Source organism: Gekko japonicus, unplaced genomic scaffold (assembly GCF_001447785.1).
Source record: "Gekko japonicus isolate JY-2015 unplaced genomic scaffold, Gekko_japonicus_V1.1 scaffold1234, whole genome shotgun sequence".
Lineage (NCBI taxonomy): Eukaryota > Metazoa > Chordata > Lepidosauria > Squamata > Gekkonidae > Gekko > Gekko japonicus.
The window spans coordinates 534126-549807 of NW_015168685.1; the positions used below are offsets into that span (position 1 = coordinate 534126).

Here is a 15682-nt window from a genome sequence, read left to right on the forward strand (position 1 = left end):
GGGGGGGGGGGGGGGAAATGGCCAGTAAGTAAAAAAGGGGAAATTTGACATTAACTCCCAGACCCTACAATCGCTGATAACCTTTTACAAGTAGAAATTAGGATACAAGTAGGGTTTAATCCAAAGTGGAGGAGTGGAGAAATCAAGCCAATCACTTCTTCACCCGAAGAGTGATTAACACGTGGAATTCACTGTCACAGGAGGTGGCAGCGGCTACAAGCAAAGATCTATCAGTGGCTATTAGCCACCAGGTATAGATAGGAACTCTCGGTCTGGGGCAAGGGATGCTTTGTATTCTTGGTGCTTGGGGGGGGGCAACACTGGGAGGGCTTCTAGTGTCCTGGCCCCACTGCTGGACCTCCTGAGGGCACCTGGTATTTTTGGCCACTGTGCGACAGAGTGTTGGACTGGATGGGCCATTGGCCTGACCCAACGTTGGCTTCTCTTCTGTTCTAAGCACAGTTCTTGTATAGTAAACTCCTAGGCAACATAACTTAAAGGGGTAACCAAGGAGGTGGTGATGAGAGTCTTCTGCTGTGTGTGTCCGAGGCCGTCTGCAGGTCTCTCCCCCTCAGTCTTTGCTGCTGCAGCTTGACTGGCCCTCGGTGGTGGTGGTGGTGGTGGGGCTCTTGGGGCTCTTGGTGTGGCTTCAGATCTCCAGAGGCTCCTTCTTGGGCTTCCCTGTCTTCTCAGGGACTCAGATGGCTTCTCTCTCCCTTTTCTCCTCAGAACTCTCTTTGTCCTCAGTACCTTTTTCTCCGGCTCCCTCACACGGACAAAAGACCTTTCCCTTCCCCAAACTCCAACTGAAAGCCATACCCATAGGGTTACACTTGGTTACATCCTGCTTGTGTGTGTTATTTTTTAACAGAACGAGACTCTTAATTATATTTAGTCATTACAAGGAGAAATACAGTTCTAGAGGAGAGAAAAAATAAAATGAATCCTTTTTCTTTTGGGGGGCATCAGGCAGTGGTGGCAGCCGGAAAAGGGGGAGTTTGCCAGAAGCACCAGGAGCCCCTGAAGCTCTTCTGCAAGGACGACGAAGCCCTCATCTGTGTGGTCTGTGACCGATCTAAGGAGCACAGAAATCATGAAACTCTTCCTCTGGAGGAGGCCTCCCAAGAGTACAAGGTAGGAGATCCAGCAGGTGGAGTTTGGTGGGGTCTCTTTTGTCTCTTTGCAGGGAAATTCCCTTTGTTTTCCACCCCTGCCTCTGGGTCCAAATGGGGGAGTGGCAACACCTCTTTGCTGCCTCCCTCCTGGCTTGGCGTCTCCCTTGGGGCATTGCTTCCTGCACCCCCTGCTGAGGCCAGCATGGGGTGAGATGGGGAGATGCTCGCTTCCTCTCCGGCTGTGTTGACATCTGGTTAGCTGACTGTGTGGCTGAGCTAGGAGGGGGCAGCCACCTGACTCCCAGTTTTAATCCCCCCCTCCCAACACACTACTTTTCCTGTTTGCCTTGGGGCTGTGGGAGAATGTGTGCAGGTTTGGTACCTGTCTGTGTGTGTCCCCCGCTTGCACAGCATAGCTGTGAGGTTGGTAGCATTTTAAATGAGAAGAACAGTATTGGGAAGAGGGAGAGCTACGCATGAAGCTGCTGACTTGGTGCGCCTTTATGAGCTATATCACGACTCACTGTAACTTGCATATAGATTTTGTAAATATTTATGATGTATGATTGCAAATCAGGTTAAATTGCTGTACTGATAGTAGTAGAACCCAGGGATGATGCAATCACCCATTGCCAAGGAAGGGATTACAAAGTGGGAGGGGGTGAAGAGGAGAGAGAGAACTCAAAGGGGGGGGGACATCCAGTCAGCCGATTGTGTGGGTGAGGTAGAAGGGGCAGCTGCCTGACTCCCACTTTTAATTCCTCCCCCCCCCCCAACCGCTTTCCCGATTTCAGTTGTTGTCCTGGAGTTGCTGTTTGCCTTGGATCTGGGGGAGAACGTGTGCAGGTTTGGTACCTGTATGTGTTCCCTCCCTCGTAAACTGTAGGTGTGAAGTAGCAGTTTAAATCAGAATAACAGTATTGGGGGGGTGGGAGAGCCACACATGAAGCTGCCTTATTCTGCCTTGGTCTCTCCAGGTGCACTCTGACTAGCAGTGGCTCTCCAGAGATTCAGGTGGAGACCTGTCACATCAACTGATACCTCTTCGTTTCAAGTGGAGATGCCGGGAGACTGAACCTGGGATCTTCTGCTAGCGAAGCAAGTGCTCTGCCACTGAGCCACGGCCCTCCCACTGCACTGTGGCACTACAAGGAATCCTCCTCCCCCCTCCTTCTCACAACTGTGGTTGCTTCTGCCCAGAATTCTTGCCGCAGAGCCCCCTCTGAGATTGCAGGGGATTTAAGTTTGGCACGACACTGTGGTTTCCCCACTCACCTTCCCCGTTTTCTGTGGCTCTTCTGCAGTTTTTTCCCAAACCTGCTTTGGATAATTCTTTAAATATCGTATCAAAAGAGGTTTTTGAAGAAGTGTGGAATGTACTGATTTCCACTTCCCCTGTCACTGGGCTTTTTGCCATTTCTTTTTACAGTTGGTGGTACTGGATATATTGCTGGAGTGTTAACACAAAATAGTGATATATTGACTACAAATAATTTTTTTCAGTGTGAGAAATCCAGCCTGTGGTTAGGAGTGAGTGTGCATGTGTTTGGGCAGGAGGGAGAGCACGGGGAAAACCTTTAAAAAGTAACACATTTCCATTTTGGACACCCCCCCCCCCGCAGGATCAGTTCCGCGACTGTCTGGCGATTCTGAAGAAGGAGAGAGAGAGAATCGTGGTGCATAAAAAAGATGTGGAGAAGGAAAGCCAAGACCTGCTCGTGAGTGTCCCTGTGCCTGGGGAGTGAACAGAGCCCAAACAGCAGAAAAGTCAACCCACCAGCCCCCCCTTCAGTTTGGAGGTGGGGTTTCCAGGTCTCCCCTAACCAACCATGAGGGGATGGGGGGGCAGGGTTGCCAGATTCAGGCTGGGAAACTCCTGGAGATTGAGGGATGGAGCCTGGGGAGGGCAGGGACCTCAGTGGGGCCTGGTTCAATGCAGGGCCGGATTAAGGCCAGCTGATGACCTCCGCACAGCCCAACAATGCTGCCCCTCGGCCCTCCCATGTCTTAACTGACAAGATGTTAAGACTCAGTAAGTGCTGAAGGTGAACTAAATTCAGATGAGATTAAAAATTCATTTTTCTTCCAAGCCATTTCCCAGGCCAGACCCACACAACTATATTAAAAATATAAAATATTATTTGTTTTTAAAAAATATTATTTGTTTAGTACTAAATTGAAGTCGAGTGTGGCAGTGAAAGAGTTAAGGGCATGACAGCTAGGGGGTGCCTGAAGCATGGGCTTGTTTTACTTAATGGTTGATCCAGGACTGGCGCAGTGCCACAGACTTCACCCTCCAAAGCACCTGTTTTCTCCAGGAGAACATATCTCAGTAGTCTAGAGGTGAGCTGTAATTCTGGGGGATCCCCAGGCCCCACCTGGAGGCTGTCATCCCTCTCTGGGAGATCTATGTACAGGTGGTCCGTATTCAACAGACCAGGCCCCCCAAGGCAGCTCTATGGTAGACTTAACAGTTCTAAGCGGACCTGGGTAGTGGGGCTGGCTGGGGATGGTGCGGAACTGCACACTCTTGTGCCCCTGGCACTCCCCGCCCTCTGGCACCCTAGGCGATCACTGAGGGTGCCCTAGTGGGCAGTCTGCCCCTGGTTGTTCACCAGATCTAGAATCTTTTTATTTGTTGTGTTTTGTTCTCAGGTGTTTTTGTTTGGGGCGGAATCAGTTGACTTTCCAAGGCACTCTCTACTGTGGGGTGAATCCTAGGCAGAAGGAGATCTGTGTCCAGGCCCCGTCTGTGTGAATGCGCCAACAAGCAGCCCAGGAGAAATCTTTGCCCCCCTCCCTGAAATGCTTTGGTACCCCAACGATGTCGAATTGAGCCAAGGGGGATTCAGCCATTGATGGTTCTGGGGGGGGGGGGACTTGGGATACTCAGTAGTGTGTAAATTTCCCACACACACACACACACAATTTATTCTTGCCCAGAATGCAGGCAGGGAAGCTACAGTTTAGAGTGGGAGACCAAGTGAGGGGAAGGGGCTTCTGAGCTCTTTGGCCCCCCAGAGGTGTTTCTAGGATAGGGGCCTCCTCAAGTGTCTTTTCCCCCTGCAGAGACTAGCTGTGCTCCTGACACTGGCCTCCTTTTCTTCTTTGTCCATTTCAGAAGCAAACCACAGGAGAGAAGCAAGAGACGGTAGCCAAGTTCAGGGAACTGCACAAATTTCTGGAGGAACAAGAGAGACTTTTGCTGGCCCAGGTGGAAGAGGTGGAGAAGGAGGTGGCAAAGAAAAGGGACTGGCACCTGGCCGAACTCTCTGAGTCGCTCTCCTCTCTGGACAGCCTCATCCGGGAGATGGAGGAGAAGTGTCAGCAGTCGGCCGGAGATCTCCTGCAGGTGAGGGGGTGGCAGGAACAGCCCGGGCTCCAAGTCCTCTCTGTGCCTCTTTGGCTTAGCAGAAAAGCAAACAAGCCCAGTTTATGTTCCTAGCAAGTTTTCACCTCAGTACGTGGGCCGCTTTTCCCTCTGCCCCTTTACATCTTTACAGCTAGGGGCAGTCTGGACAATCCCGGTGGCCCTGCGAAACTCCCCCCCCCACAACAGCCCCCTTCCCCTACCTGATAGACTGAGACTGCCCGGCTTCCATCTCAGAAGCCAAACTGTGTTTGCGTCTCAACCAACAAACATGCAAGTAAAGCCAGGTTCATTGATAGATCTTTCAAAACCCAGGAACACGTGTCACTTGCAAGATTTTTCACAGCACCTTTTAAGATATCTGTGGGGGCAGGGAAAGTCACTTATACTGGCTGCTTGTGGATGCGTGCAGAAAAACGCATGCAGACAAACAACAGCAACAACAAATGGGTACAGGAATGGCATCCACACACCACTTCCTGGCACCGCTGTGCTTGCTGCTGTCAGCCCATCACTATGTTCTCTCTTCAAAACTCTTCCATACTTATCGCTCTCATATCACAGAATCTCCTCATAGACACACACACAGAATCCTCTCAGACACCCCTCCTCCCACACTCTCAGTTAGCAGCCAATCAAATCACACTTGTTACCCTCTAGCACTCTTCTCATAGTACTGCATTCAAACTAAACATTTAAAGGAACACACACACCAAAACATGGAATCATTACAAGATGGATTCTGTTTCTGCCCCAGAATGCATTGCAGTTCAGCTTTGCCTGTGTCTCAGGAACACCCTGTAACTGGCTGAACTGTACCCTCTCCACATGATGTGTATTCTCCAAGACAGAGTGCACCATCTCCAAGAATAAACTGTTATGTCTTGAGGTCAGGCCTGCCTCTGGTGCTATCTAAATGACACTTGATCTGTCCCGATAACCCACATTGTTTATGATGCTGTTAGTGGGAAGGGTCTGCGTTTTGTTACTGGTATGATATTTTTTGTGACACCTACCTTGGAAACTAAAGGGTATAAAAGGTGCAAATTGGAGGGGCTGGGGGTTGCCTTTTCTGATGGCCAGTTGGGCCCTCCATTTTGGCATCCGAGAGACCTCTTTATTATTGATCAGTACATGTACACTGTTTTACATACACTCTGAGCATTCTGGTTATCTTAGTATTTAGCTGAATGAAGTAAAAGAACTGTCAGTATTGGAGACTGTTCCTTTTTTCCACCTCTGGGGTCTGGATGCAAGTCAGTGGTCTCCTACCAAACTTGAACTTGGAAAAAGGGTACTGGGGGTTCCATTGCCCCTTAGGACTCCAGGGGAATTTATTATCCTGCAACACTGCACATTTCCAGTTATAACTCTGCAACAGTAAGGACTTTCTTGTTTAAAAAATGAAAGCTGGGGATCAGTATGTTGTTCCAATGCTAGTAAAAGCTACATTTTATTTTTAAGCCTGGGAAATGCCCTCCAGTGAAAAGAAGGGAAATCACAGTGACACAGGGCTGAGGCAAGGGACATTGCTAGGAGTGCCTCTGCATCTGCAGGTGGCCGCAAGGGTACACACCCTAATCTAAGGGCTTCCTGCCTTCCATGTGAGGGAAAATCCCTTTGTGAAAGTCACCACTGTGGAGTTGTCAAAGCAGATCACCCAGCTCTGCTCTGTAATGGCTCCCTTTTGTTTACTGGTATTAACCTCACAGAGGTTTTCTCCCACTTTATGAAGATCTACCCCAGTCCTTGAGTGAAGTCTGCAAGCTAGACAGAAGCAAAAGGGCCGAGTGCAGAATCTTCCAGGGTTTGAGGGGTCCTCCTGGTGTGGTCTGTTAGCAGGCACTGAGGCCTCTCTTTTCTCTCTCTCTCTCTCTGTGCCTTTTTTCTTTAGGATGCCAGAAGCATCTTGCAAAGGTAAGTGGACCTTTAACATTAACCTTCTTAATGCTGGGATTGGACTGGGTAGCCTGTGGAGAATGTGGTCCTTTGGGATCTTGACTCGGGGCCAAATCAGGGGTAACTAAGAGCATAGATCTCCATCTGTCTGTAATGGCAAACAGCTTATGCACAGAGCCTGATCAACGGGCAATTGTGTGCTGAAATAGGATTTGGTATGTGTGTGTGGGTGGGTCTGGGCTGACACCTAGCTGTGCCTTTCTAGAACAAGGGTCTCCCCTATCTTTCTGAGGCGGCAGGCCGCCTTTGAAATCCTGACGTGGTGTGTGGTGGGCACAGCCACAGGAGATGCGGCCAACTTACCTTCAGTCACACCCTGAAGATCCTCGTGCTGCGGTGGCAGCTTCTGTCAAAGCAACATTTTTACAAAATACCCCAGGAAATACAGAGTTCAGGTCTCCTCAGCTGCATTCATTCCACAAAATGGCAGGTGGCAAACTTTACTTGGTCCAAATAATGCCTTGGTTGGCATTGGGGCTGGCTACGGTGGCATTTTACTGATTGAGCACTGTGGTGACCGCCCAGTGCAATCTCATGCGTTCCACGTGTTAAGGAATGTAGGGTGAGACAACACACAGGGAAGCAGGAGTTGGACTGTATGCCATGTTTACATCAGTGTTCCTGTCACAGCATGACACCAAAATGTGCTGTTCCTGTTCAGATGACACTTTGGCTGTTCCCACACTGGCACCTTGGCCTACATTCAGTGCTCTGGGGAAGTGGGGATGCCCCCTAAATGCTACCAGGATGCTTTTTTGACTCCCCCCCCCCATCAGCATCTTGGCATTATGTCAGGTGCCATTTAAGAAAAGCCCCTCCCCCCAGCAAAGAATGGCTGCCATGGCAACTGGGGGGGGGAGGAAGCCCAGTATCCGGAACCCATGTTGCTCCTGCACCATATTGGCAGCCCCAGTATAACAGCAGAGCGTCCGAAAGCAAGTGTTCTCAAGCAGAACAACCCATTATGGGGAGTACACGGCTGTTGATCAGAAACGTTGTACTTAACCTATACCTCTCCGCAGACAGATCTAGATGAAGAATTGTCATGTGACATTATTGGGCTCAAATGTCTAGGCCCCTCCCCCCACAAGTGGCAAATGATTAAACGGGAGATAAATAGGGGCGTATCTGGGTACAGTGAAGTCACGTGGCGTGTTTTCTTCCTTCATGTATCCGCCACACTCTTAAGAACCTAAGAAAAGCCTGCTGGATTAGGCCAATGCTCCACCTAGGCCAGCATCCTCTTTCATGCAGTGGCCACCCAGTTGTCCTGGAGGGCCAATCAAACTGAGCACAGAGGCTGAGGCCCTCCCCTGCTTCTGCCTGCTAGCCCTGGTGCTCAGAGGTTTGCTGCCTCTGGATATGGGGACTCCCTTCAGTCCCCGTGTCTAGTAGCTGTTGACAGACCCCCTCCTTCATGAATCTGTCTAATCCCCTTTGAAAGCTCTCTGTGCTGGTGGCCATCACTACCTCAGCCTGCAGTCAATTCTCAACAACTTCACTGGGTACCCCTCATATTATGAACTGAGATCGAGGCAGCTCTTAAACAAGTGATTTCTTTTATTCAGCTCATAACAACGCAAGACAAGATTGCATAGAACCAGGCTGACTTATATACGATTTGAACAGGGGTAAACCACACCCAACAAACAGATAACAACCAATAGAATTAAAGGGCTTGGAACCTATGAAAGAGGTTCCCGCCGAAAACATAGGCTTCTGTGATTGGTTAGTTCTTCAATTCAAACACTGTTTTGTTTTATTTTATTTATTATTTGTATTTATACCCTGCCTTGCCTGACAATGAATTTACGCTTAAGCTAAATATTGCTTTATTCACTTAAGACATAACACCTCAGTTCTAGTTCTATGGGAGAGGGAGGAAAAGACGTCAGGGTGATGTACCTAAATCCGCCCTCCTCCATTTTCTCCTCAGGAGAACCCTTTATGAGAGGAAGAGAGAAACTAGTCTTAGGTCACCCAGGGAGCTGCTTGCCGAGAGTGGGATTGAACCAGGGTCCTGCAGTCCTAGTCCAGAACTCTCACCAGCTTTCTTTTTCTTTACACAGACATTTGCAAGACAGATAGGAGCAGGGGATGTGGGGTGGCTGTTCTTGGGGCCGAACTAGATGTTTGGTTTTTTAAGAGGTTTGCCTGGGCTCAGTAGGGCAGCCACAGGGAATGGGTAGTGTTTTTTAAAAAAGCAGACCCTGTTTAGGCCTCAGCTGCTGCTGTGGGAGAGGACAGGCTCCTGCCTTCCCTTTCCCTCAGTCGTTGTTTCATGCCAAGACAGTGCTGGGGCAGGGAGTTTCCCTGTTTTTGCCCAAAATAGTCCACAAGGAGCAGCAAAAATGGGCAGATAGACCTCCCCAGTGCTATTTCAGGATGCGAAACAAGCTGGGAGGGGAGCAGGAGCTCCCCCTAACATGGTGGCAATCTGAGCCCACAAGGGTTTTATCTTGTTGTGGCAGCCATTCCTTGCAGCCAGTGTTCCCTCTAAGCCGAGTTAGTGTGAAGCTGGCTCACAGTTTTTTAGCCTCCGGCTCACACATTTTCCTCTTAGCTCAGGAAGGAGGGCTCCAGAGCAAACTAATGTATGCAGTAGCCAAATTGCTCACTCACAACTTTAATGCCAGCAGCTCACAAAGTAGAATTTTTGCTCACAAGGCTCCACAGCTTAGAGGGAGCATAGCTTGCAGCCACTATGTGGCTGAGTGGAACCCAGGCCCAGCTCTTAACAAAGTAGGAGCTACAGTGAGGTGGATGTTCCTCTCCAAAGAGCCCCCCCCCCAAATCTTTCTGTGCTGTGTCTCTAGACTTTCTCTATAGTTTCTACCTGTTCTGTTTTCTGTTTCTCTGACCCACCCGGGGGGGGGGGATTCTGAATTGGATGGATGGCACCTTTACATGATTTTTCTCCAGGTATGAAGAAAGGGGGTTGTCTGAGAATCCAGCGGCTTTTCCTCTTGCACTGAAGTGGCATATCTGGGACTTCTCGGATTTAAATCTCCTTTTGGAGGCCATCAAGAAGCAATTAAAAGGTAATGAAGGTCATGGTCACACAGGCCGGACTTCGCGCGGGGGGGAGCGTGTCCGTTTGCCCTGAAGTAAAGTAATGCACGGCAGCCCGATCACATGTCCTGTCAAGGTCCCGTGGTTAGGTCGTTAGGTGCCGATCACACGGCTATCTTGCAGCATGGCAAAGAAGCGGCGTGGCATGATCACACCAGCAATCGCTAGGCGCCGCTTCCGTGGCAAATGGGATTTTCCCCCCTCACTGATGTTTGGGCATGCACATGATTGTGCGCATCCTGTGGAGACTTACAAAAAAACCAACCATCCAGTGTGCAACGGGACATGGCCGGGCACCGGATGCCATGGGATTCAAGCGGAAACTCGATCAGATGCCTGCCCTTGCCCCGTGTTTTCCGGAAACTAGTACATCGTATGTGGTGGTTTTTTACTCCGCATCTTTGGCAACAAGCCACGGGTGCACTACACTTCCCAGATGTTGCTGTGTGATCACGCCCGAAAAATCTGCCTATCATCCGTGTCTTCAGCGTGGCAACTTCTCTACGTGAACGGGGCCAAAGAAAGGCATTAGAGTGGGCCAGGTGTGCTTTAGTCTGCTCCAGGCTGCTTATATCATTAGCAGACCCAGGAATGTGGGGAATTTATGTACCAATTCACAAGGCCATTTTAGTTCCCCTGGTGAAGTTTTCTGATCAGAATTCTGTAGCTTTAGCTCAGAATTGTATTACATGGATTTCTCAAAATTATTCTCTGTTGCTGATCTCTAGTCATTACTGTGGCCATGCAAGGGCAAATTGTGAGGTAGGGGGTCAAACAAGCACCTAAAATGATTGGGAGGGGGAGGAAACTGCCCTCCAGGGAATCCACATTTAGTAGAGACACCCACCCAATCCCTTTCAGGGACACCTTGACCCAGTTCTCTTTGCAATGTGTATGTGTGTTTGCATGAATATGTCCCAGCTGAGCCCACAAGATGGTCTCAAGGGGGCTGATAGTGCTGTCCTAAGCACAGTTACGCTCTTTTAAGTCCATTGAAACCCGTGATCTTAGAAGGGTGTAACTCTGCTTAGAATGGCGCTGTGGGACCTCTGTTTAGAAATGTCCTAAATTTGGCTTGATTGGATCCTTGGGCCATAATCCTTAGCATACGTTCTACGAAGTGGATCTCAAGGAACTCAAAGTGGCACATGAAAACAAATTTGAATATTTGCACATGAATAAAGTTTTTCCAAGAAGTAGCTTGGAATCTACTTTAGCTGTAACTCAGAAGAAGTACGTAGATACGTGCCATCGTCACAACTGATCTATGGTGACCCCAGGAAGAGCTCTTTGAGGCAAGTGAGAAAGAAATATGGTTTGCCCACTGCCTTCCTCTGCAGCATCTTCTTTGCTCTCCCATCCAAGTACGGACCCAGTTTAGCTTCTGAGATCTGACGGGATTGGGCTATACCATGCTGCCTGCCCTGCCCGAGAGAAAATACCATGCTGCCTGCCCTGCCCGAGAGAAAATATAGTTTTATTAATGGATATTTTTCTCACAAGATTTGTGATAAGCACAAGGGTCTGTTGCTCACTTTCTGTTCCTTTGCTTCCTCAGACACTCTGGATTCTGGACTTCACCTGCAGAAAGGTACATTTTTCTTCATACACCAATCAATTTCTTTTTAAACAAAAAAGCGTCACCTTACATATTCTGTTTCACTACTTGGTGTTTTTCTAGAGATGACATCACTGGAAGCTCTTGTTTTGTTCTTCAAAACCTCCCCCTCCCTGCCTCAGCCAGTTCCTTCTTGTTCTGAGGAGGTCTGTAAAGGGGCAGAGAAGGTGGCCTCTGAGGGGACTAACTGCCTCCTTTGACCCCATCTGCCACCATATTGAAATGATGGGGGAAGGGTTGCTGGCCACAGAGAGCCCAGTCCCGAGCGGGAGCTATGCAGGCCTCCGGCAGTGCTTCCCTTAGTGGCGCCGCCGCTCCTGTCAGTACTCGGGGCTCGGCACCCGCCTTCCCTGCCAGCGTGCGTCTTGGCGGTGGGTTGCTAAGTCCCTGCGGAGCAGCTCCCTCAGCCGAGCCACCCACGGAGGTGAATCAGGCAGACTTTCCATTTGTACCTGTGCCTCATCGGCTGCTGCAGGACCAGGTGCAGGGGTTACTGGCTTGGGCGCTGGCAGCAGCAAGCTGTCAACACTGGAGGAGTCAGAGGGGCTGGTGCTCCGGCGGTGCTGCCTACTCGGCCAGGAGCCCGGCACAGTCAACATTGCCCATGACAATTTGCAGAAGCCCTGTTGTTGTTACACTTTATATTATTTATTATTTATTTATTACTTTAGATTTATATCCCACCCTGCCTGTCATGCAGGCTCAAGGCGGCATAGGTAAAGGTAAAGGTTCCCTTGCTCGAAAGCCAGTCTAATCCGACTCTAGGGTTGCGGTGCTCATCTCCGTTTCAAAGCCGAAGAGCCAGCGCTGTCCGAAGACGTTTCCGTGGTCATGTGGCCGGCATGACTAAACACCAAGGCGCACGGAACGCTGTTACCTTCCCACCGAAGTGGTACCTATTTATCTACTTGCAATTTCTTGCTTTCGAACTGCTAGGTTGGCAGGAGCTGGAACTAGAGACAGGAGCTCACCCTGTCTTGCGGCACCCGGGTCTTGAACTGCTGAACTACTGACCTTCCACAGCCTGCAGTTCAGCATCTTAACCACTTGAGCCACCGCAGCTCCCTCAAGGCGGCATACATGGGCTAAAATACAATAAATACAGTATAAATACATCACAATAAAATCCTAACCAAAATATACACATAAAGTGCAATCAGTACAGATGGCGTTTTCCAAAAGTGGGCTGATATAAATTTCAAATTTTCATTTTGCTTCTCTGGTATATTCTGGAACCTTAAAATATATGCTCTCTTCCATAGAATTTTGCTTAGATTCCACTTTATCTACCTTAAATTGGATCTTTTCATTTTTCTCTTCCATCTGGTTTACTGCATTAGGCAAAGTGGACATTTCTTGTCTGTTTTCTTTAAGCTGTTTTTGAACTTCTATCATCTGCTGTGTCATTTATTGTTATAGTGAATCTAACTGAACTTGCATAGCATTGACAGCTGCTGTTAACTGCTTCTTGTATTAAGATTTGTAAGTCCTTTGCTGAGATCTTTGCCAAATTGGCAGTCACAGATCTAGCTTCACCAGGAGATAGAACAGAGGCTGGTTTAAGTCACACAGCCTAATATTGTACAATAATTACTATAATAAAACCAAAGACTCTCTTAGGCTGATTTCAGACTGGCAATTTGAAGCGCTAGGGAGTCGTGGCAAATGAGACCCGGAACAGACCTGGAACGGCTTGGTCGTGGTGTTCCCGTTCACACTGCAGCAAATGAAGCGGGAGGATACCATGGAGGAAGCACAAGGGAGCGTTTGCACTGTTGGCCCACCCCTGGCAGTCTGTTAGCAGCTGTTTATGTGCTCCGCTGCATGCGCCTATGCGCATGGGCACATGGGTGCCTGCCGCGGAAACAGCCAGTGCCTATTATCAATGACTGCGGGTGTTCCCGCCTTGCAGCGCTCACGTTCACATGTCAGGGAATCAACCCGCTCTACACACGGTTTGCTACCACTTTCACCTGGTACTTTTTAAACTCGGGAGGGAAGCGGCACAAGACGGCTTGAGTATGGCTGGGGGACGCGTGACACATGTGGCTGTGTGAACCCGCCCCTTTAATCCGCTCCTGAAACGCTCCTGAAATGTTTTGCTCCTGGACCAAACTGCCAGTCTGAACTCGGCCTTAATTGCCCACAACACTTTCCCAATCAATACCTTTAAATGTATGTTTTACAGTAGTTACTATGTTAAAACCAGAGACTCGCTTATTTTCGAAAACTGACCCTCCAAATCAGTATAAACACAAGGACAGTTATCAACAGTTTACATTACACTTTGAACAGACTGTGCTTTGATAAGAACAACATATAAAGACATAACAATTCCAGTTTTAAAACATCTTATGCGGAAGTGATGTTTGGAAAGTGAAAGTGAATTCCAGGCAGTTTCTAAACAACTTTTTTCTTCTTTTCTTCTTTCATTTCAAACAATATAAGATCTTTGTCTTTTGTTCTTTAGTTTATATTCCAAATGGAAAATTAAAATAGGCCGTAATCCAATAAAATGTCTTCATAAAAATACAAATTAATCCAAATTATAATTCCAAAGGGGGGGTTAAAAAGTGAAGAGCAATCCAAATAATCCAATATTATAATCTACAATGTCTCAGAACTTCAAAATACGACTTGAAGAGTCAAAATCTCTCAGTAAACTGTTAAATCCAGACATCAACCATTTCTTTTTTGCCCTTACAAGTATGTAAAATAACGAGTTGTGTGCTTCTTTTCCAAGCTGCTTAAGAAAGGGGGGGGGAGAAATCCCTTCACTCATCCATTTCCCCCCCTGTTTAAAGGGCCAATCTAGGTTTAAATCTCTTCTGATCTCAGTGCTTTTTAGAGAACTCACGGTGCTAAGGATTTTTGAAGTTTAATGTGAGGTCTGCAGTCTTCCCTTGCCCCGGTAGTCATGGCTCCGCTGCTGTGGAGATCACAGATGCTCTTGCTTGGGTTTGGGCTTCAGGGCGATCCTGGACTCAATCCGTTTGCTGCCACTCACGAAGAGTCTGGCAGCAAGCCCCCTGCTTGGGCTCCTCTTTGGCAATCCAGCACAGCTTCATGGGACGACTCCCGGAGCTGGTCTGCAACTGCCGCACCGAAAACCAGAAGTCTTCCTTGCCTAAGAATTGACTTTGATAGTTGTATGTCTATGAGCATTTAGCGCTGATTCATTTCTGTACAACGTCTGAAGCTTTGTCTGCTCAGCTGCAAGTTTCCATTCCAGATGATATTCTAAGGGAAATTGGCTGTAACGAAACTGTAAATTAACTGCATTGATTATATTATTTAGTCTATGGAATGCATCTACAGTACTGCAAAAAGTACACTAAATAGAACTAAAGAATAATTTATAATTTTAACTGGAAGTTATATCATTATTGCTCATTCAGTGTTTTGTTTCTGCCTTTTAATAGGGCGGGAGAAGGCAGGAGAGCCTGTTGACCAAGGAGAGGGTGGCAGAGGTGGGAGGGAGGCCATGACTGGCAGGAGAAGGAAACAGGACAGGCCAGAGGGTGAAATCCCCCAGCTGATGCCGTTTCTCTTCTCATTTCCCCCCAACAGCAAATGTGACTCTGGATCCAGACACGGCCCATCCTGAACTCATCCTGTCTGAGGGTCGGGAAAGCGTGAGACTAGGAGAAATAGCTCAAGCCCTGCCCAACAAGCCTGAGAGATTTGACCATTTGGTGCTGTGCTGGGCCGTGAGGGATTCACAGGAGGCCGCCATTTCTGGGAAGTCCTTGTGGGAAGAGAGGAAAAATGGCTTGTGGGGGTGGCCAGAAAGTCTGTGAGAAGGAAGGGAGGCATCACCATTACTCCTGAGGAAGGGATCTGGGCTGTGGGGAAGTGGTCAGGGACGTACAGGGCTGCCAAAAAATACCATAACCCTTGCCTGACCCTGAGTGGTGAGCCGAAGAGGATCCGAGTGTGCCTGAATTATGCTGGGGGGCGAGTGGCCTTTTTCGACGCTGACCGAGCAGCCCTTCTCTACGAGTTCTCTGGAGCCTCCTTCCCTGGAGAGACCCTCCTGCCTTTCTTTCGGGTGCATTCAAAAGGCCACCTCAAAATCTCTTCTTAGGACCTTTTCTTCATGCCAGGACCATCAAAAAAATATTATTTCTCAAGGCCCCCCCCCCTTTGAGTCCTGTAAAGGCCTCTCTGGGCCTCCGAGCCATCAAAACTGACTTGAGTAAAATTGAGACATTTTTCCCCCTCCATTGCCCAACATTCCTTTTCCCCCTCTTTCTATCTATATATCTAGTACCCAAGTGGCCCCGTCTGTGTGGATATCTAAATCCGCGCTCCGGGGCCACCTGGGGGGGAGGGAGAGGTTTGTGCACACGTGGGGCGGTCCCCACGTGTGCACAAAAATCCTAAATCCCTGAAAAAAAATCGGGGGGATTTAAATCCCCCCGAAACTCACACAGCGTCCCCTGCGCATGCGTAGGAACGCTCTGCGAGCGCTGCCGCCGCCACCGCCATTTGAAAGTTGAGCGGCAAGCAGGGAGGGGGGGCAGAGCAGCGAGGGGTGAGCAGCTC

The 15682-nt window shown here is 48.8% G+C and overlaps 1 protein-coding gene across 1 annotated transcript in view; it reads left to right on the plus strand.

The window, feature by feature from the left end:
- Positions 1 to 15397, plus strand: part of LOC107113996 (tripartite motif-containing protein 7-like) — a 17145-nt gene extending 1748 nt beyond the window's left edge. The window contains 8 exon segments of the mRNA XM_015415414.1: positions 970 to 1134; positions 2738 to 2833; positions 4237 to 4467; positions 6380 to 6402; positions 9367 to 9485; positions 11075 to 11107; positions 14705 to 14830; positions 14833 to 15397. Coding sequence (XP_015270900.1) covers positions 970 to 1134; positions 2738 to 2833; positions 4237 to 4467; positions 6380 to 6402; positions 9367 to 9485; positions 11075 to 11107; positions 14705 to 14830; positions 14833 to 15221 — 1182 coding nt within the window. The 3' untranslated portion in view covers positions 15222 to 15397.
- The last annotated feature ends 285 nt before the right edge of the window (positions 15398 to 15682 follow it).